The sequence below is a fragment of the Poecilia latipinna genome, unplaced genomic scaffold (assembly GCF_001443285.1).
Source record: "Poecilia latipinna isolate Pla-1442-1.1 unplaced genomic scaffold, P_latipinna-1.0 Scaffold296, whole genome shotgun sequence".
Lineage (NCBI taxonomy): Eukaryota > Metazoa > Chordata > Actinopteri > Cyprinodontiformes > Poeciliidae > Poecilia > Poecilia latipinna.
Genome location: NW_015112912.1, coordinates 241,893 through 262,661, shown reverse-complemented (window position 1 = coordinate 262,661; position 20,769 = coordinate 241,893). Strand labels below are relative to the sequence as shown.

The following is a 20,769-nucleotide window of genomic DNA, read 5'->3' as shown; positions in this document are numbered from 1 at the left end:
TTTAATCGACTAAAATGTTTAAAAACTAAATTGTATTTAGTCAAATGAAGCTGAAACTTACAACTTGTATATAATTTAACTTGTATATAATAAACTAATCAGACTGATGGGGAAAAAAAACAAACAATTATATAAATTAAAGATTCAAATGGAAATAATTTATGACAGAGTAGAAATGTTGACATATTTGAAACTTCAGGGTTTAAAATCAAATCTTTTGAACAAGGCATCAGTTTTCGGACTGATTTTATTCATACAAAAACATCTGGAGGTGACCGACAGTGCGAAAACCACAGGACTTATTTACAAGTGTGTTATCTACAAAAAAGAACTTGAAATTTGGTTTTCCGTCCAAGACAGAAGAGAAAATTTAAGAACAGGCCAGAAGTGCTGGAATTTAAACCGGGTGACATCAGGACTTGGACCAGCTGCTGAATTTTTCCTCACAGAGAGAAAAACAGCCGACGGCTCTTCTTTCAAAGCCGACAAACCAGAAGAGTCCTTCAGTCACATGGGATGCATCCAGTCTTCAGTTCCTCTCTTTTTACTGTGATGAAGACGACTTAGGAAGCCTCTTCGTCGATCTTCGGGGCCAGGTAGTACTTGATGTGTCCCATATCAGCAATCTTGTACTCGACCACTGAGGAGAGAGGAAGAAAGTCACATTTGAACCAAGGAAGAAACGCTTACTGATGCGATTAATCACAGTAAAGGTGATTAACTGCCAAGTTGGGTACATTTACTCAATTACATTTGAGAAACTTTAAAAAAATATATATATATATATAAAAAAATATATATTTTTATATATTTTATATATATATATATAAAAATACATGTTAGAAGCAAGTTTCTATTTGCTGACAAATGTTTCGCTACAAATGATTAAATGTAAACTAAAGGAATGCTGTGTTACTGCGTAAAAAATCAAATATTCATTTTCTTATTAAAAAAAAGGAATTTATTTATTTGTATGTTTTATGCATTTATAATGTTTTATAAAATCAGATCATGTAGTTAAAAAAAATCTGCAAAATGTGCCTTTTTTTAAATTAAAATATTTATGAGTTCAAGACTATTCAATAATAAAAAAAACCTTTTTTATTTTTATGGTTTTAATATTTTAAGTATTAAGTATTTAGCATCAGGCCATTTTGAATCATGTTACATTTATTGTGCCTCAATGTAAAGTTTGTCTGGAAAGAAAGCCGACTCATCACTGTAACCAATCTATATAAAATTATAGATAAAGCTGATTGATTGATTGACTTACCGAGGGGAATGTCAGCAGACATACTGAGGGTGACAGTTTTTGACAGCGGCGTGGCCTTTGTGAAGAAGTTCAGGTAATTCAGGGCAAAGATCAGCTGGACCGGCTCATTCATCTCAATTGTGACCTTGATAATAATAATAAAAGAAAGAGAATAAATTAGATTGAATACACTCCACCAAACTAAACCAAACTGATCTGAATAAGCCATGTATTCGTCGACACTCACAGCCTCGTCCTCCTTGTCCACATTGCTGGTCTGGGACAGCTTGACGTTTCCGGTACCCAGCTCTCCGGAGGCAGAGAACTTCACGCCGTCCTTCGCGCAGGAAATCATGACGGCGTCGCCGATCTGGGAAAGGTCGCGGCAGATACGGGCAAACTCTCCAGAGGGCATCTTCACCACACAGCTGTACTCCTGCTCCTGTGGGGGGAACGTCAGGAAATTAAAATTATTTTTATTGAGAATAAACCCTTTAAACAAATGTTGACGCATTTAAATATGCAATAAAGTGTGCAAAAAATTCCAATTAGGTCTGCAACTAATTATTTTAGCAATCGATTAGTCTAAAAAAAATAAATAAAAATAAAATAAAGATTTTTTTATCCAACCACTTTTTTAAATACAATATTAAAAATGCATTAAAAGATGCACATAAATAATTTAATAAATATTTTATTGCCTAAACTACAACAGTTTAGGCAATAAGATTTACTAAAGCATTCTTTTAATAAATTTGAACTGGGTAAAGCAATGCCACTTAAGGAGTTCTGGCTAAACTATATTTATAGACAAATGTGGTTTCTTTTTCATATTGAATGGAAAATATAAATATTTTTTGCACATGTTTCACTTAATGCTCTGAATACGTTTCTTTTTCCAGTTAATGGCCATGTTTTAGTCAAAATATTCAAGTTAATGCAGTCAATCAGTTGATTATTTAAATCGTTTGAGTCCTAATTCCAGTATTAATCAGTATATTAGTTACTTACTGGAATACCGAGCTGCTCAACATCCAAGTCCATCAGTTTCATTTCATAATCTGAGACTTTCTCCTGATCTGCAAAGATTAAAAGAGGCAACAACATCCTAATTAACTTTGACATGGTCTTTATTTTCTTTTTTGATGACTAAGAGGACAAAAAAGCAAGGTAATTACTACAATTGCCCAACTTTATATACCATTAAACACTTACTGAGGGTTTCGAACACGAGAGCGAGTGTGTCTGCGTTATCTTCTGCTCTGAGGGTGATGATGTCCTCGTTTCCTGCACACTTCAGGATCTTTGACATACTAAAAGAAAGATGAGACAGTATAGTTTAGGATGGTACAAACCAAAACGGGTTAAAACTACAAGATCAGAACAAAGTTAAAATCCGTTGACAAGAGCAACAATTAAAGTTGGAAGTAATAACATTCCTGTAAATCAATTTTCACATACAAGAAACAAACTGCTATATATTTTATTTATTTATTAAGCTGCATTATTTCGTAAAATGTGTCTTGTTATGATTCAGCCATTACTATAAATGGTTATATGTGAATAAAAATATTTAGAATAACTTGTTTATCGCTGTATTTTTAACTCCAAAAGACCAGAAGAAAGTGACGGAATTGAGTTATACGCGATAGTGACGTAAGCGGAAGTACAAATTCCCGGGTTTAACAATTCCCGCCAACCCACTCGGCAAACAATTTCGCGCTCAACAGAGAGTGCTTTGCATGATCAATAACTGCATCTAAAACGTGTTTTTGACGCAAAATTCAAGATTTGTCTTGAATAAATAACCAACACAAAATGCTTGAAAATGTGATTTTTATGAGTGCAGCAGGGAAACATGCCCGGGCAAATCCACCAAGATGGCTTCCGTCTTTGTGAAATTAACACTGCGCAATTAAATATATTCCAAAAGAAAGAAAAAGAAACGGTTATTGCCAAGATGTAGCGATGTTTCAGAGTTATTGGTAGAAACAAAGTCTCACTTATTTGTCACTTCGTTGTGCAACTTTATATACAAAAGTACCTAATTATATCAACACAAATGGTAAGTTATCAAGACAACAAAGTAATATCAATGTTTAATATTAAAACGTGTTAATAAAGTTGGCCTCACCTGCTGAGGTTGACCCCCATCGCCAAGTTTCTGTCGCAGCGGTAAGAGTCGAAGCCATCATGCCGCAGGGTGAGCTGCACCAGGGAGACGTGAGACGAGTCCATGCTCTGGAGGGAGATGCCGGACGAGCTGACATCCCAGCAGGCCTCTGTGATCAGATCTTTCAGCGCCTCCAGAACCTTCTTCAGGATGGAGCCCTGGACCAAGCGAGCCTCGAACATGTTTGCTGTGGAGTATTTACGTCTGCGTAGACCGAAGAGAAAAACGTAATTTTCCGCCTGAAAGCGTCACTCCGTGGAGACAGAAGCAGCAGCGTAGAGCTATAACTAAGCGGGAGGGAAAGAAAACTCCTCTGGCTGTAAAGTCTTTGTGTTGCTCGCTGACTCTGACTCAGCACAGGTAACTCCGACAGCAGGTTGAGAAGTTTGAGCTGTAAGCGCGCGCTAACAGGAGTTTTATAATTCTCATACTACGTCATTTCCGTGCGTCGTACGTACCGCCCAACCGCTAAAGAATGCAAACAGATTTCAGCCATATTGGAGAGGGCACCTAATACATTTAACTGGAAGCAAGAAGTCAGTAATAACTTCTTGCGTTTGCTCAATTTCATTTATACGAGTAAAATTTTTGTAATAAATAACATTTAGGAATAGCTTTGCCACACCATACCTTTTCACTTTTATTTCAATAATATTAATTATGAAATAATGCTAATCTTGAGTAACATTTCTGCATACTCTACAACTGCGAGTGTTAGGAACACTAAACTCATGAATTGATTTAAATATATTTAAATTAATACTTAAAACATTTTAATAAAACATTTTTATGAGAAGATGTTAAGAAAATTAATTTAATTTGGATTTTATTACACCGGAACTGACGTTATTGTCTATGCTCACTCTCATTGGGTTAGGAAAGAATTCGCCCGTTTCCTGGACAACAAAACGCTAAACAGCCAAAAGAAGGAATGCAACTAGCTTAACTTCGGAAAGTTCACAGCAAGTTCACAGATAAAACTCGTTTTAATTACGGGTTTTGTGTAGTCAAGTGGAAAAGAAGTTAGGAGACCTGGGACATAGAAAAAACTGCAAACATGGTAACTTTTTGTAGTCAGATCATTTAACCTGAGCGCGGGCTTTGTTGATTATTTTAATGTTTGTTGTAAATGCTTTGGCGTCTGTCTTTTCGTTTTTCGTTTTATTAAAACAGAGTCGTAACTGGATGACGAGGCACCACCATATCCTGCATCTGGAAAATATCAGGAGAGAAGAGATCAAGCGACTATACCGGGAAAAGGGGCTGAAGGCCGGTATGGCTGTGGAGGAGACCGTCGACAGGAGGAGACACATGCGGCAAATGCGACAGGAGCTCAAGGAGCGGCAGATAGAGGACGGTCTAATCAAGGTTGGAGTCATCTGGTCTTCCTAAAGTTCAGCCATGTTTCGATGATCTAACTTGAATATAGTCGCCAAAAATAAAAATAAAAATATAAAAGTTTTTATAAAGTATTTTATAAACGATGAAACAGTTTTTAAATTGATTGAGTCACATGTAACGAATGCGCAGCGTGACAACACATTTTGCTAAGCAACTGACAGAAGTGTACATTAAAATTGTAATTTGCTTCCAGATTTATTTTTGAATCAGAATTAATTGTATTGCCATTGCGCACAAAGAAACCACAACTACATTTAAAAAACAACAACTCTCAAAGGCAAGTCAAATAATTGAATAAAATAAATACATTTTGTCTACTTGCATGAGTTTTTTTAAAGTCAGCTTTTGATTACTTTAAGGATAAGCTAAAATGATCTGTGCAAGATAATAAAAAGCTTGTTATGAAATAAAACTGTATGACCAGCTGTTAAGCAGACAGGAAGCTGACAGATTGATGGATGGAGGATGCATAGAAACAAATGCATCCCCGGGATAACAGGGTGGCTTATTTACAGCTGCATAGAAAGGACTGCTGTGTTTTTGTTTTTGGCTGTGTGTCTAAAATCCACTGGACACATAAAAAGTTCTGACAGTTAACATCCTTCTGTTTTATTCTAAAATCTAAACATGATGAAAACATGGAAAAGATTTTCTGCAAGCCACTTTGGGGTAAAACTCAGGATTGACAAAAATATATAAAATTGTAGTTGATGAAAATGCCTATGAACTCAACAAATGTTATAATATTTAAATAAATCTAAACATTTCTGACATAAAGTCCTATTTTCTTTCAGTAAAACAAGCTTCACAGGTGAGCAAACAAAGGTAAATGTTTATGAAACAAGACTGGAAATTTGTAGTTGTATTAAATATTGTCTTTAACCAGCAAATTCAGATTTCTTTTCACTTTCTTTTATAAAAAATGTCACAAATGATGGAAAATATTTTCAAAAGGTATCTTTTATTTCAGTCATCCCTTCTGTGAGTATTAAGAATTTTTGTTTAACTAGGGGGAATATAATTATAATATTAACTGATTAAAGACACAATTTTGCCAGAAGAACGTCTTAAAATAATGAGAAAAAAAAAAAGTTTTAATGAGAAAAAGCTTGTTATCTTATGTAGTGAAGTTTGCATAAAATTACTACTTCATCATCCTAATATTACGGCTTCATTATGGTTTTATTTGTAAAAGAAATTGAAGCGGTAAAACAAAGATGGCTGCTGTGGGTGTGCTAACATCACTTTGAAAGCAAAGGTAAAAAAAAAATAATAATCCAGATTTTCCAAAAATTAGGTCTTCAAAAAACAAAACTTTTGATAAAACTTGATGAATCACCCAACCAACATAAATCATAAAATATTCATATACTGAACTGACTGCTTCACAATTTTCACAAACAATTTTATATGCAAAATTTCATAATATTCAGATACAGGGTAACAAAATAAAACAATCTTTTGAGATGGGAATCCACGTATTGCTTTAAAAACAGTTTTGCATTACCTTTGCTCTCCCTAATGCAGATAATTGCTGATTAAATAATTGCTGACCCTCTAGGCCGAGGAGGAAAGAATAAACAGGGAAAAACAGCGGGAACAGGAGGAGAGAATATCTAAAGAGTTGGCCCGCATCGCCCACGAGAAGCAAAAAGATGAGAAAATGAGGCAGCAGGTTAGAGCAAACAGGTGCGCTCTCTTTATTACTTCCACACTTGGTCTCATGTGTAACCAGAGTTATTAATTACAGTAACATTTATTTTCCTCCTTTAATGTTTAGCCTGGAGATCAGGGAGCTGGAGTCCAAGCTGCTGGCTGCGTATGTGAGCAAGGAGAGAGGTGCTCAGCTGGCTGAGCGGGAAGCGATGAGGCGTCAGAACGCTGTGGGTGCCGCCTTCGATAGTTCAGTCAGATTTCAGACGTCTTCTGTCTCGTGAACGCTGAGATTCTTTAAATACTCTCAGTTAAAGTTAGGCCTGGACAATACGGCTGAAAAACATATCACAATATAAGAGTTTCATATCAGCCAATATTTATAATTATTGATTAGTTTGCTGCTTTAAATATCTGAAGTACTGTCACAGTTTTTCCTCTGTTTTTTGTTTTTAAGTAGTTATGAGGAATGGTGGCAACAACTTAAACTGCTGCTGCGCAAGTTACTCAGCAAGTTGTTGCTACGAAACCAAACAGTGAGGCCATGAGAGGTTGAGCAGCTAAAGCCTTTCCTCTGCCTAAGTCTCCCAGAATGCTGTGCGGTTCTGGATCGGAGTTCTGTGAAATTATTGAACGTATTTTCTATCACAATATGTACTGTTATTGATTTATTGTCCAGCCCAAGTGAAAATTATTTTATTTTGTCTTTGCACGACATCTCACTGAAGAAAAATCTTCCTTAATCTGTACTGACCAATACCGGAGCTTACTGTTAAGTCATGTGTTTTCTATGATAGCTGGTTCAGGCAGAGTTGGCCGACACAATGAAGAGAGAACGTGAAGAAGCAGCCGCTGAGCTCCTGAAGCAGGAGGAGAAACACCAACAGGAGATGGCTCAGCACAAGAAAGAGCTGGATGCGCAGGTCATGGAGAGGGAGATCAAGAGACAGGAGGCCTACGAGCGGTTCCTCAAGGAGAAGCTCATGGTGGACGAGATCATCAGGAAGATATACGAAGAGGAGCAGAGGTGAGTCTGCAAAATTCACTCTGCACATTTCCATTCTTGTATTTGGGTCTCAACTGCTTCTAAAAACAGCCATTTTTATTTTAGCGATAAGTGAATGTGTCTTAGTGTCTGGAAAATGAGACGTTTCAAAAACCTCCCGATTACTGAGTAACACTGCACCGTTACCTAGCAACCCCAGCAGAGTCCAGCCCTGTTACCTAGCAACCCCAGCAGAACTCCAGAGTGTTTAGTCAGCTGGTTTTACTGCTTTATATAAATGGCTGCTTTTTTTTTCTTAATTACCATTCAGAAAAGATGTTTGTATAATTGGGTATCTGTTTGAAGCCATTTTCTTTGAGTGGGGGCGTGGTCAATTCAGCAGCTGAATTGGATTGTCTGAGAAAAAAATTGTGTAAATAATTTGTAATATTTGATTTTTCTCACAGTTCTGACTTTAATCTCAGAAGATCTTGATTTTTTTTATACTCATAGACCTAACCAGTTCAAGGAACTATAATAGGTCCACTTTAATAAATTAATATTTATCCAAGACCTGGTTAAGTATTCATGTGAAGCATTTTGTTACAGTGTTTCTATGAAATGTTTTTGACTTGAGATGAAATGTTTCCGACAAAGGGAGAGACAGCTAAAGATGGAGAAGGTCCAAGCCACCATGCAGCAAATTGAGGAGTTCAAACGGGAGCAGGCAAGGTGGAAGCTCCTGGAGCAGGAGAAGATCGAGGCGGAAAACAGACGCATCATGGAGTTTTTAAAGCAGCAGCAGGATGCGGAAGAGTCCAGAAAGACTCAAATGAAAGAACGGGAAGAAGCAAAGCAACAGATCCAGAAAATGGTTACAAAAAAGCTTTTCCACCTGTTGATATTAATAATGTCCATTAATTTATGGAAAACGCCTTTACCTGCTGTTCCCGTCTGATCTCCAGCTGTGTGAGAAGATGGAAAAGGACCAGAAGCAGCGTGACGACTTCGAAAGCATCCGTCTGGAGTTATACTTGGAGCAACAAGAGGAGGCAGAGAGAAAGAAAGACATTGTAAGAATCGAGCAGAAAACAAACGCTTCATGATCTCAGCTGTCGTGTTAAATATATTATTAATCCGCTCTGTTAGGAAGAGATGGAAAAGAGGATCAGGCAGAAGCTGATGATGCAGCAGAGCATACAGGAGCACAGGGCCTTGAGAGAGAAGCAGAAGCAGCGTCAGAAAGAGGAGGACCAGGTCTTCAGGGAAGCCATGATGGCCAAGTTCGCAGAGGACGATCGGATCGAGCAGATGAACGCCCGGAAGCGGCGCATGAAGCAGGTGGAGCACAGACACGAGGTGGAGAGGCTGATAGAGGAGAAACGACGACAGCGAGAGGCTGAAGAGGTACGGACCACAACCCGTCAGTTACATCAATAACAAGCCCCTTCCTGCTGGCCTGACTGAAGAACAGTATGTGCTGTGTTATTTTAGAAAGTAGAGACATTTGTAAAACCATTTTCTATCTCACCAGGAACTGGAAGCTAGAGCCAGAGCAGCTGAGCAGCGAGAAGAGGCGGCGATTAAACGGATCATAGAAGAAGAAAGACTGAAGCTCCTGAAGCAGCATGCACTAAAACTCATTGGAAACTTTCCCAAGGTCTGTATGAGAGAATCTGACATTTACAACAACTTATAAGAGACATTATAGAAGCTATAAGAGGAGTAAATTTCCACCCAAATACTGAAATTCTGAGATGAATATCAGAAATGTTCTAGAACAAAAACAAGAAAATTTTGAGCTCCAAAAGTCAAAAAAAAAAAAAAATTGTTTTACATTCCGAGAAATTCTTTGCAGAAATATAAAGACATTTCTGAGCTCCCAAATTTTGGAGTTTCAAGTTACATTTTTTTTGACTTTTTAGACATTTCTGATTGATATCAAAATTTTTGAATTTTTTTTCTTGCACATTTACTTTTTCTCTCTCTTCATTGGCTTTAACACCCCATCATCACAGATGTTATTTAAAGTGTGTGTGTATTAAAACATCAGTAAACTGTGGCTGTGTCTGTTCATAGGACTTTCTCCGTAAAGATGACCTTGAACACTTCGACGAAGACTTCAGGAAGAATTTTGAAACTCGTCAGACTGAAGAGCCCTTGATGACAGACTGAGAAGTTTCTCCTTCGGTTGGCCACCCGGGGGCAGTTTGAGGCTCCTGTGAATGTGTTAGATTGTTTTTTTTTATTTCTCTGCATAAAACACGTTTGTTCAAATTGTTTAGAAGCTTACTTATTAAAATGTGCTTGCAGCATTCTTTAATTTCAGTTTGATTTAGGAACTTACTGAACATTTATAGATCTTTTGTTTTCAAGCGTCATCACATTTTCAAACTACAGATTTTTTTCCACACAGTTGAACTAACGTTAACCTTTACTAGTTGATAACATGGAGTTGTTTCTTCAAACCCTAATTTTGTTTTCAGAAAGTAGATAATCTTTTCATCAGTTTGCATGAAGTTTTGGTTTGTAAAATAATTGTGAATTTTTGTATTTACTGTACTAAGTCAAGTCTTTGATGGCAAGTTTGTACCAGTTTTATCCTCTGCGTTTGGTTTTGCAGCTCGACATGCTTGCAGTGGATTTTATTTGAGGGGAATTGAAGATTTAACTCTAAAACCATTTATCTTATGAATTATTTTTGACTTCACATTTCTGCTCCACTTTGAGTTTATTCACAAAACATTAAAGTTTGTAGTTGTGACATGGAGCATGAATACATTTACAAGGCACTGTGTGTTAGTCAGGTTGGACATTTATCACAGCATTTAGAGAAAGATTGAGAATTTTAATTTATTAATTTCAGTTATTGATAAATAAAAAAACTGGAAATTTCTCAATTTCTCCACTTTTTGTTCCATAAAAATATAAATATCTGTAATTTTAATTATATATTCTATATATTTTTTTAGATCTATACGTGTGATGTAATTTAAATGACTATATAATTTCAAAAATTTAAATAAATACATGTGTGATAATTTAAATGACTGCATATGTTCATTTCAAAAATCTAATTGTAAAAATATGTGCACAAGTATATTGTAGTTTAAATATGACCTAATATATATATCAGTAATTTTGAAAATATTCATTATATATTTTGAATACAGAATTAATTTTGAAAATGTAAGGTAATTAAAAGTAATATATACATGAGTGTGATATCATGTGGGTTATTGTAATTTGAATACGACACTCAAGATGCCAATTTTAAATGAGAATGTTTTTCAAGAACAATATTTTCTGTGCCATGTAGTCAATTACCTAAAAAATAAGTAAAAGTTTTTTTTTAAATCAATATTTGTCACAGTAGTACCTCAAAATATTGATAAAATGTGTGAAGACAAACGTTTCCAATAATTCAAATCAAATATACCAACATACCAGTTTGACTGGAGTCATAAATGTTCTGGTACCCAACTTTTATAAATTGTCATCCGATTTGAACATTTCATCTGTTTGAAGAAAAAACACAAATATGAGACGGACATAGCAGTACAACCGTAAACCCCCACTTCTTTATTGAGTAATGAGCAGAACTTGGTTTCATGAATGTCTAAATTTAACCCCTGAGAGTTTGCTGATTCAGGCCACTTCGCAGGTTTCTTCCACTCAAGATTCAGAAAGGAAGAGAGTTAGAAACAAACACAAACCTGAGGTTTTCACAAGAGTAAATTTGAAGGAAAATGCTAGATTAGGTGCATTTCATCAAGGTTTTTCTTTCTTTTTAAATCAATATATATTTTTTTAGAGGCCGTCTTGAAAGATGTAGTTGGTTGCCATGGCGACAATGGGGGCTCCCGTGGGGACTCCGGGGAAAGGACCACTGGATCCAGCGATGTCGATGTGGGAGTAGGGCAGAGGCGCGTCCGAGTCGACTCCGTGCTGTGGAGACATTCAAACAGAGGTCAGCGGTTCTGATCCAACGAGCGGCAGACGCGCAAGCGCTGGGTTTTTCTGACGACCTTGTCGAGGCCCGAGGTCATGATGAGGAAGGCCGCGGGGGTCTGATGTCCTCGCGGTGTGGCGGAGGACGGGAGGTTGTTGCTCTGCAGGATGTCCTCGTACTCAGACGGGCCCTTGTGGAACTCGTAGTCCTCCCGTCTGATGTTGGAAATCTCAAACACGTCACCGAGCACGTCTCCAGCTGCAGGAGCGACGGTCGAGCTCAGGTTACAAAGAGCTGCAAACGCTCAGCCTCACGCAGAAACTTTCATTTAACGTCTTAATACAGTCCCAACAGCGACACCTTGTGGGCAATTAGATGTATTGCAGTTGAAAAGGACAAATTAAGGATTGTAATCAGCAAAAATTCAGAATTATTTACGAATAAAGATGAACAAATTCACTTTTTTCACTTCCGATACATGAAATCAACACTGAACACATTAACTCAATTTAATCACATTTTCAAATTTACCGATATTTATTGATACTCTCAAACAAAAAGTGGTTAAAATAAAAATATGTCAGATCATAATGTCTGTTTAGTTTTTTTAATTTATCATCAATAATAATTTCCATAGAGATAAATCTTTTTTTAATTTATCGTAATAAGAATTTATAATAATAATAAATAAATGATACAAGCCAAACTTGGTACCTTTAAATCTAAACTTTCTCTGGACTCATTTAGAGATTTATTCATAAATTAACATATTTCCATGTACATGCTTGTTATTATACGTTACTTTATTTTATATTTAGGTCATTTTTAAATAACATCAATCTCATGTACATATTATAATTACTTATAATTCTCTGAAACATACTTTGTATTGCAGTGATGTTGTGGTGATACTTCGGATGGAGTAGTTTGTGGACAAATAAGTAATTTCTCATTGGGGATCAATAAGGAAAATTCTATTCTATAAATGTCCTCTCCTTTCAGTGAGTCACAGTTCATCTCACCTTTCTGCCACTGAGCGGCGTTCCCGTTGCGGTGTGCCGGCCCGTTGTCCATGATGATCTACAATGATAATATTTGTAACGAGGAAAAGCGTGAACGCTTCCAGTTTAGGAGTTTAGGTTTGTATTTTTCAGAGAACTCACAGAATAGTTTGGTCCCATGGCTCTAATGGCGTGACCAGTCAGAGTTGCAATCGTGAAGATATGCGGGGAAACTTCCTGTGCAGCCTGCAGAGACGAACCGTCACATTTAGAGGAGACGGATTAGAGGAAATGACAGATCTGTGAGAGGGTCGATGCAGCGTTTCCAACCTTCTCCTTCATCTCACAGAGCAGGTCCACCATCACCATACGGCCTTCTGCGTCTGTGTTTCCCACCCGGACTCTGCGACCGGCGCGGGACACCACCAGCTCGTCTGCAACGTAGCAGTCTGAGAAAACGCACAGGAAGGTGGCAGGTGAGACCAGGATGTGTTTTATTATTATTACACGTCAGTGGAGGTATGAAGAGGTCAACACTCACCTGAGCCCACACTGTTCCTCACCATGGTCATCGCACCAAACACCTTCAGATGTCTCGGCTTCAGATGGGCTAAAATCTAAACGAGGTTAGATCTACATCAAACAGAATCTGAATGGTGAGGTTTCTCTTTCAGTCCAATTTACTTTTTCTAAGTAATGCCTCAATTATTATTATTATTATTTTTTTTAGAAATGCAAAAAAATTCAAGACAGTCAATTAACAGACTTCATAGTTTGGTGAGAAGCTCTAGTGTCCAGATAAATCACATCCTAACAGATTCTAATGATCTAACATTGGGGTCCTCAGGGCTCTGCTTTGGGCCCACTTCTGTTTTGTAATGATCAAAACAGAAGTTTTTATCTATATGGATGGATGACTGACCATTAGTTGCTTATAGTAAATTGAGGGGAAGACTATATATGATCCTTTTCTTCAAACAACTCATTTTCATCGAAAATGTTTATGTCAACATGCAACATGTTCATTTTAAACTGTAAATGAATGAAATAAACAAATAAATTATAATAAAGAATTAATAATATGTATTCACTCACTTGGACAAACCATTAATAATTATATCTTCAATCAGTTTTAGGCAGATACTGTACAGCTGCTCTGATCCATGAAAAGCAGAGTGTTTGAAACTGTGTGAGTATTTTAGAGCTCGAAAGAAACGGTTTAAAAAAAAAATAAAAACTCACTTGAACTGAAATTAAAGACGGCCCGAATGTCTGATAATGTCTCACAGGGACAAACTGGACACCTAAATATTAGTCTAATCAATAACTCATTTTATTCTACCAATTCTTACAACTCATTTTAACAGCAGCAGAGAACATTCACATTCAAGCATCCTTCTCCTAAACTAATATTTTAATATTTATACATTTATTTGTTGTGTTTTCCATCATGTCTCTCCAGCTCGCTGTTAGGTTAGTTGGTTTCTCTTAATTGCCCTCAGCTGTGATTATCTGACCTGTGGATTAAATTACTTACTTCTGTTCAAGTGAGATGTAGAAAAACTGATTATTTACCTGGAAGAATCCAGCAACAGCAGCAGCTCCACACTTGTCTCTGTGCATCCCGGCCATGAAGCCTCCAGCCTTGATGTCTGCTCCTCCTGTGTCGTAGGTAATGCCCTGCAAAGAGAGAACAAGACGAGGAAATTACAAGTAGTAGTAGTATTTTTATTTATTCTTCCATGACAGATCAGCAAACATTTAAAACTCTCACCTTTCCGACCAACATGAGTGTCTTCTGGATCGGTCCCTCTCCACAGTACTGCAGCTTGATGACTCTCGCCTGATGACGAGGCACATCTGGAGAGGTTTTAGGTTTTTATTAGGACTGATTAGATCTGTAGGAAATCTGTGTTGAGAAGAAAAGTTGCTGTCTTACTGTTAGCGCAGCGGTTCACTGCAGCCAGACACGGATACTCCTTCTCCAGAGCATTCACTTTGCTCAGCACTTCAACCTGGAAACACACAAACCAGGTGAAGATCCAGCCGTTTCTGCGTTTTAAAGCGCGTCGCTGGAGCCACTTATACTTTCATTAGTTTTATTGAAATGTTATGCAACAGACTAATTTAACTGGAAGGTAAATGAGAAATAGTTTTGAAAATGTTTAAAAAGTTTACTGTAAAACCCATGAATAAAACCCAACTGCTATCAGTCATTCTGATAGCAGTTGTCTTTAATGCATCCTGTTTGTTGTAAAGACTTTATTGTAATATTACAGAACAACAAACTAAACATTTTACACAGTTTCAGCTATTTTGCAGAGAAGAACTTAAATCTTTAAATGTATGAAGCTGGTAGAGACCCTGAAAGATTTGCAGCTGTAATTAAATAGAAAAAGTAACTAAGTTACCTTCAGTAATAAAAATGCTGCATACATCAACCATGACCGAAAAGAAATTTGCTGATAACATGACTGTTTTTGTTTTGTTTTGTTTTGCATGTGTGCAGAACTCGCCCTTACCTCCACAGGGCTGTTCTTGAACAGCTCCTGGACATATTCGGCCACGCGAGGAGCCGCCATGCGTTCAGGGTCAGAGCCGCCGATGTCGCGGTAGGCCAGTCTGAGGAGACAAAGCGAAGCAGCTGCTGGGTTTTCAACAACAGAGCCTGATAAAACAGGTGAAACGAAGCGTCTGACCCACCTCCCGCTCTCCAGAGCGTTGGCCAGCTCCACCAGCCGCCGGCCCTCAGCCTCCTGCGCCGCCCACAGACCCAGAACGCACACCTTGTGGACCGACGACTTGATGTTCGCCTCTCGCACTTCAAGGGGCTTTCAAGGTAAGAAAACTTGTTACTAAAAGGCATTTGAAATGATGTCAGAGCTCAAATACTGCATTATAATTTTTAAAGACATGAATCTAAACATAAAACATAATTTGTGACATATTTGTAAATTTACAAAACATAAAAGCTAAAAATATTTTTTTTTTTATGTCTGAATTTAATTAATGATAAAAGAATGGCCTCTACAAAAATGAAAATATTTGCTGGTTACAAGAGTAAATAACTTCAAATCGTGTTGCATCTGTTTGGCTTTGGATTGTTTTTCTTTCCGTTTAGTGATTTAGATATAAGAAGAGAAATGTTGTGGGTTTTTATAGATTGTAACTACTAATGAAGGGGAACTATCGAAGGGGTGGGCGATACGAACTTTAAATTTTAGCGTGATATTTTGTGGTTATATTGTGAAAATGATAAAAACTATAATTTAAGAAAATATTGCTTCTTGGTTTAGATAACTGTATGGCTGTGACCGCATGGCACAGCATTCGCAGCAACACTAAAATACTGTTCTTGAAAAACATTCCCATTTGAAAGACTTCTTCAGGATGCTACTTACTTTAAAAAATGATAATATAAATAAACTGTACACAGTAACTTCATTTAATTATATTTTTGAATATATTTTTGATGTGGAATAAATGGTGATGAAAATATAAGAGTAAAATTTCCAATAAATTTTACTGTTACAACGATAAATCAAAATTCTTATGGTAAGAAATCTTTCATGATAATATACTTTAAATGCTCGCTCCTTCTTCTGCCTGCACCTTTTCAGGCAAGTTGTTTAAATTGTTTTAAGAACGGATAAAAAAATAATTACTTGACGATGATATAATGTCAAGTAATGATTGACATCAAGTAATGTGGTCAAGTACATTTTTCAAGCCAAATATGCGTAGAGTTATTGCAAGCATTTCTTTATGACCACATTCCCTGGTGTTGATCCAGCTGCTATGGGAGGTGGAATGTTTTGACATACCAGCTTCTCATGAAAGATTGGTAAATGTGCAGCAAACTAATGGAGTATGAGGGCAGCACTGGGTTTACTCGAGGAATCTCAACTGTCCAAACGCTTGTTTTGATACACTCCAGGCCACTTCTTTGTTCAGTCACAATTATCGATTTATTCCACTTTGATTGTCATACTTTAAACTTTAAAAGGACTGCGACACAGACAATGCACAGTGCCAACAATCAACGGCACTACGGTCAACAGAAACTATGACCACCCCGATGCACCGCTTCCTCAGACACACCAAGCCAGCCCCAGTAACCTTCCCATTCATACCTTGGTGACAGTCACATCGACACACCCATGTGTGAAAGCTGTGTGCTCCCGTTACATCAATCATACTTATTTCATTCACATGGCTCTTACAGTCGGCATGCGGTTCTCTCCACCCCGTCCTATGAAGAATGTTTCCCATAAAGCAGTGGTTTCAAACTGCAATCCTGAAGGGCGCAACCTCGAGTTTAGGTTGCGCCTTTGTCCTAAAAGCTGAAACTGCGTCACTAACATGCAGTCAAGCGCTACAGAGTTCTGATAATGAGCCAATATTGGAGCCAGGTGTGCTTAAGCAGAGTGACAAACCACTGCCTTAAACTGCGTTCACCCAAATGCGACTTTTTCTTCTTCGCCACCGCCGCGCCCAGGCCGTTTCGGTTAAATATGCTTTCTTTTATTAGCTTCCTTCGTCTTTTGATCTTGTGTCGATACTGTCGACACAAGACGTCGACAGTTTATTCAACAACGTTGAATAAACTTAAAAATCGATCCGTGCATTTACGGATCGATTTTTAAGTCCATCCATTATTACTTCCGTAAACAGTGCGCTGCAGTGTGACGTCAACGTTCTTCTTCTGCGCATGCGTATCGCTTTGAGGACGTTAGCCGTTCACACAGAAGTCTACTTCGGTGTATTACGGCCATACAAAAAAAACAACAACTTATGAGTAAATTGCTGCCTAAAATCTCAAACTTTGAGAAATGTTCTAGAAAAAAACTTGGAAACTTTCTTAGTTTCAAAAGCGCAAAAATCAGAAATTTCCAAGCTCAAAAACTACATTTACCCAACAGAACAACTGCCAGTGAGCAAATAACCAATGTATTTACCACCTTGAAGGCAGTCTGCACCATTTTGTCGCTCAGTGAGCATACGTGATCTTTTTCTCAGGCCAACGTTGCATGCTTTCGGTTCCCTGTCCCATCATGTCAGACTGGTCGAGCTCATGTTTTCATAACCTTTCCATTTTGTTTGCATGCCAACTTTTACACCCATCTGGCAGGGAACCTTCAACATTTACTGACAAGGTCGGTGCTGGATTTCATTGTTGAGTGAGTTTTATAACATTCGTCACTTTTTATATTGACAGGTGTCTAACTGATGGCTAATCAAGCAAGTGAAACAGGTTGAACAACTTGTTTTAAATGCTACAAGGTGTTTTTTTCAACAAAAACATGGAAAAAAAAACCCTAGGGGTTCCCAAAAATGTGATCATTGGCTCTGTCTGGAATAATGATCTTTATTTTCCAGAAGAGTCTTTAGTTTCTCACCATGTAGAGGGCATGGAGGGCACCGAGTGCAGCCGCCAAGGCGTTGTCCTTATAGTCCTTGTGGGGGGGGCAAACCAGCAGGGGGCGCTGCATGCCAGCTTTCAAGGCACTGCAAATGAGACAATGATGCTGAGCAAAGATTTGTGGATAAAATGAAACATGGAGGAGAGGCCGGTGAGATGCTGTTAACTGACCGCTTGATGCCTTTGATCGCGGCGTCACTGAAACGCCTGACGTCGTCGTAGTCCCGGTTCACTGGGCCGGTGGAGGCAAATATCAGACGGTTCCCGGGAAGACTGGGAACCTTGATGAGCACCACCTCATCCCCCAAACCGCTGTCCACCTAGAGGTCACGAAGAATAACAGCAACTCTGATAATGAGCCGTCTAATAAAAGAAATTATATCTCTTCAATTTTTCACATTTTGTGACATATCAGAGTTAAACTGGAGTGTAGATTGTTTGTAGGGATGCAGAGCATACTGGCATTAACAACGTCATGGTCATTTTCAACGTATCGGTATCTGTACCAAAAGTAAAGCTGGGCTGACAATATACCTGAAAAATGTACAAGCGTTTCATATTACTTCATAAATCATTATTGATTCATTTTTTTGTTTTAATTTCATGATACATGATCAATTTTGCTGGATGACTATAAGTTAGTTATTGTGATAAATGATAATATTGTTTTGAGAATATTTTTAAGTAATATAATAGCAATGCAAATACACTCTGTCCGAAAGATCAATAAACTTCTAATGAATATTTAACACTGGAACTGGAAGACATTTTAAATATCCAAACTAAATAAACAATTCACCTGGACCAACAAATAAATACAAGTTAGAATCATGTCCACCAGTTCTGTCAGGAGAAATGAGTCAGATCTTCAATAAACTATTGTGAGAAGCAAAACTAAAAGGTTCGACTTATCGCAGAGTTTAAAAGACAATCATCACTGACGGTAGCAGCATTTCCATTAGAAATGTGTCTAAAACTTTGTCAATATTCTGCTAATGTAAAAAAACAAAACCAAAAAAAAAAAAAAAAACACTCAACTTTACAATTGCACTATTTCAATTAAATAAGAAATGCAATTAAACTAAAATAATACATCAATAAGTTTGCTCACACATTAAAAACAAGCTTTGCCACTTCGTGTCATCTTGTGACTTGTGTGATGCAAATAAAATGTTTCCATTGCAGTTTTGCAAAATAAACCAATTTCGGTACAGCCAAAACCAAACCTCATCCCAGCGCCAAAACTTTTTATTGAAAAACTAGTTTTCCAAAACTGCCATTTTTCCACTAAGCGAATTTATTTTGATTATATGATTATTGTTAATGCAGCTACTGAAAAAATGTATGGAAACTTCTGAACTCAAGGAAAGTTACAAAAAGATCTCTAAAAAAAGTTCTCACTACGTTTTCAAGCATTTATCAACTAGAAATAATTTTGATAATTCTGACTGACCTGATTGGTCTGATTTAACTTCAAAGTGAGGAAAAAATGAGAATGTGTCTTTTTATTTGGTGTACGTAAAGTTTTGGTTTCAATTTCACACAAATGGTACATAAGGCAAATACCTAGGGCCATTGTGAAGAACTAGCAATGCAGAAGGAAAATTAAACCTCCACAAACCAGTGGCAGCTTGACTTTATAAGCCAGCGGGGATGCAAGTGCAGACACTTACAGAGCTGTAATCCTGCAGCGGGGCTTTCAAGCTCTCCAGCTCAGGTGGGAGAGTGTCATGGCTCTGGGTCACCAAGATGATGCCATCAAAACTAGAAAAACAAAAAAACAATAAAATCAGCATCCAATTCTGTCTGAAACAGACCAAGTAAGAGGAGTAGGACTCTTCCAGATACTCACTTCTGGTTTGTGAGGTCTTTGGTCCACTCAGTGGGCTGGACGCTGGACAGAGAAACAGAGTGCAATGTCAGCAACACAACATAAGATAACTAAGACAGAATGAAGCAACAGGTCTGGTTTAAAATATGACTTGATAACAGCAAGAAGAAAAAAACTGTAGGACCTTTGAAACCTGCAGCCATGGAAGAAAGAAAGCAGCCGATAAGACTCATGAGGGTAAAAACTTATTTTTCTTGTTGCAACCTGCAAAGCAGAATAATAAAACAAAATCTCTGCATCTAACGCTTACTTTTATTTCTTTGCACACTTTATAGGGTGCAATCACCTCCCTTTGTAGACGATTATGACTTTAAATCTGATGACAAATCAACTTTAACACCAAACAGAAGAAGGTTTTAGTATCATATGACATACAGGAAGAGAAACTAAAACTGCCATGTATGCAGTTGTGAAGCCTTTTAAAGGAAACTTAATCCAAATTAGTTTAAATCCCAAAAGCAGAATATAAGTGTCAAATTTCCCCAAACAAAACAGTTAAAAACAGCCTCTTGAATATTAGCATTAAATAAATAAATACATAGGTACAATAAATGAGTCTAAAGAAAACAAAGTAGTTAATTGTGGAAAAATAAAGTGTAACAATAAGCCACACGGTTGCAGCTACTACTTGGAAAGGCAGCTCAAAATTAGAATCAATGCGTGAGGTGATACTTAAAACCGGACAAGACCCAGATTTGATAAATTAAAGACCATTAACCTCACCTGGTGCACATTGTTGCTGTCCTCCTGCAGCCTTCGAGGTGAAAGAGACGACAGTCAGCGGCTCCTTCTCCGAACCGCTTCCTCTCTTGATCACATGACCGGTGATGCCTTCACGGACTCAAACGAGTCCAACGTTTGAAAAGCGTCGTCGATATTAAAATAAACATTGAGTTATCACAGTGCTGTTTTCTAATCTGAATATAAACAAGGTAATATGTTTCTGTCAAAACAAGTGTTTTTAAATCAGTTTGTCCATAATTTAGCTAGCGGAGGAGAACTTCCGTCAGAGGGTTTGCTGGGTAATGTAGTTTTATGT

The 20,769-nt window shown here is 37.5% G+C and overlaps 3 protein-coding genes across 4 annotated transcripts; 1 reads left to right on the top strand and 2 right to left on the bottom strand.

Moving 5' to 3' along the window:
- Positions 1 to 229: 229 nt before the first annotated feature.
- Positions 230 to 3,846, bottom strand: pcna (proliferating cell nuclear antigen). The gene is made up of 6 exons (XM_015034353.1): positions 3,387 to 3,846; positions 2,468 to 2,565; positions 2,264 to 2,331; positions 1,500 to 1,694; positions 1,274 to 1,397; positions 230 to 640 (listed from the first exon to the last, which is right to left on the bottom strand). Exons 1-6 carry the CDS (start codon positions 3,605 to 3,607, stop codon positions 564 to 566), a joined length of 783 nt encoding a protein of 260 aa, XP_014889839.1. The 5' UTR covers positions 3,608 to 3,846; the 3' UTR covers positions 230 to 563.
- A 452-nt stretch (positions 3,847 to 4,298) lies between these two features.
- mns1 (meiosis-specific nuclear structural 1) lies at positions 4,299 to 10,357 on the top strand. Of its 2 annotated transcripts, none has more exons than XM_015034352.1 (10): positions 4,299 to 4,486; positions 4,603 to 4,793; positions 6,388 to 6,515; positions 6,607 to 6,709; positions 7,277 to 7,506; positions 8,122 to 8,338; positions 8,430 to 8,537; positions 8,614 to 8,871; positions 8,999 to 9,124; positions 9,544 to 10,357. In XM_015034352.1, the coding sequence occupies exons 1-10, from the start codon at positions 4,483 to 4,485 to the stop codon at positions 9,637 to 9,639; spliced, it is 1,461 nt and encodes a 486-aa protein (XP_014889838.1). In that variant the 5' UTR covers positions 4,299 to 4,482; the 3' UTR covers positions 9,640 to 10,357. The 2 variants fall into 2 exon arrangements, with proteins under 2 accessions (XP_014889838.1, XP_014889837.1); XM_015034351.1 differs by having other exon boundaries at positions 4,300 to 4,485; positions 4,599 to 4,793.
- A 660-nt stretch (positions 10,358 to 11,017) lies between these two features.
- LOC106948593 (putative aminopeptidase W07G4.4) lies at positions 11,018 to 20,560 on the bottom strand. Its single transcript, XM_015034345.1, has 16 exons — positions 20,454 to 20,560; positions 19,692 to 19,733; positions 19,513 to 19,603; positions 18,011 to 18,159; positions 17,817 to 17,925; positions 15,121 to 15,248; positions 14,940 to 15,039; positions 14,357 to 14,432; positions 14,192 to 14,277; positions 13,993 to 14,097; positions 12,959 to 13,034; positions 12,748 to 12,866; positions 12,580 to 12,663; positions 12,439 to 12,496; positions 11,493 to 11,674; positions 11,018 to 11,412 (listed from the first exon to the last, which is right to left on the bottom strand). The coding sequence occupies exons 1-16, from the start codon at positions 20,462 to 20,464 to the stop codon at positions 11,275 to 11,277; spliced, it is 1,554 nt and encodes a 517-aa protein (XP_014889831.1). The 5' UTR covers positions 20,465 to 20,560; the 3' UTR covers positions 11,018 to 11,274.
- Between the last annotated feature and the right edge of the window lie 209 nt (positions 20,561 to 20,769).

What these genes read in the sequence shown, in the direction of transcription:
- pcna (XM_015034353.1), bottom strand. Translation starts at nt 3,607, where the DNA reads ATGTTCGAGGCTCGCTTGGTCCAGGGCTCCATCCTGAAGAAGGTTCTG. An exon ending in TCTCGTGTTCGAAACCCTCA is followed by an intron (nt 2,332 to 2,467) that starts GTAAGTGTTTAA and finishes TAATCTTTGCAG; the next exon opens with ATCAGGAGAAAGTCTCAGAT. An exon ending in GTCTGCTGACATTCCCCTCG is followed by an intron (nt 641 to 1,273) that starts GTAAGTCAATCA and finishes CTCTCTCCTCAG; the next exon opens with TGGTCGAGTACAAGATTGCT.
- LOC106948593 (XM_015034345.1), bottom strand. An exon ending in CACTCATGTTGGTCGGAAAG is followed by an intron (nt 14,098 to 14,191) that starts GTGAGAGTTTTA and finishes CTCTCTTTGCAG; the next exon opens with GGCATTACCTACGACACAGG. An exon ending in TCTGTGAGATGAAGGAGAAG is followed by an intron (nt 12,664 to 12,747) that starts GTTGGAAACGCT and finishes TCGTCTCTGCAG; the next exon opens with GCTGCACAGGAAGTTTCCCC.
- mns1 (XM_015034351.1), top strand. An exon ending in ATATACGAAGAGGAGCAGAG is followed by an intron (nt 7,507 to 8,121) that starts GTGAGTCTGCAA and finishes TTTCCGACAAAG; the next exon opens with GGAGAGACAGCTAAAGATGG. An exon ending in GACAGCGAGAGGCTGAAGAG is followed by an intron (nt 8,872 to 8,998) that starts GTACGGACCACA and finishes CTATCTCACCAG; the next exon opens with GAACTGGAAGCTAGAGCCAG.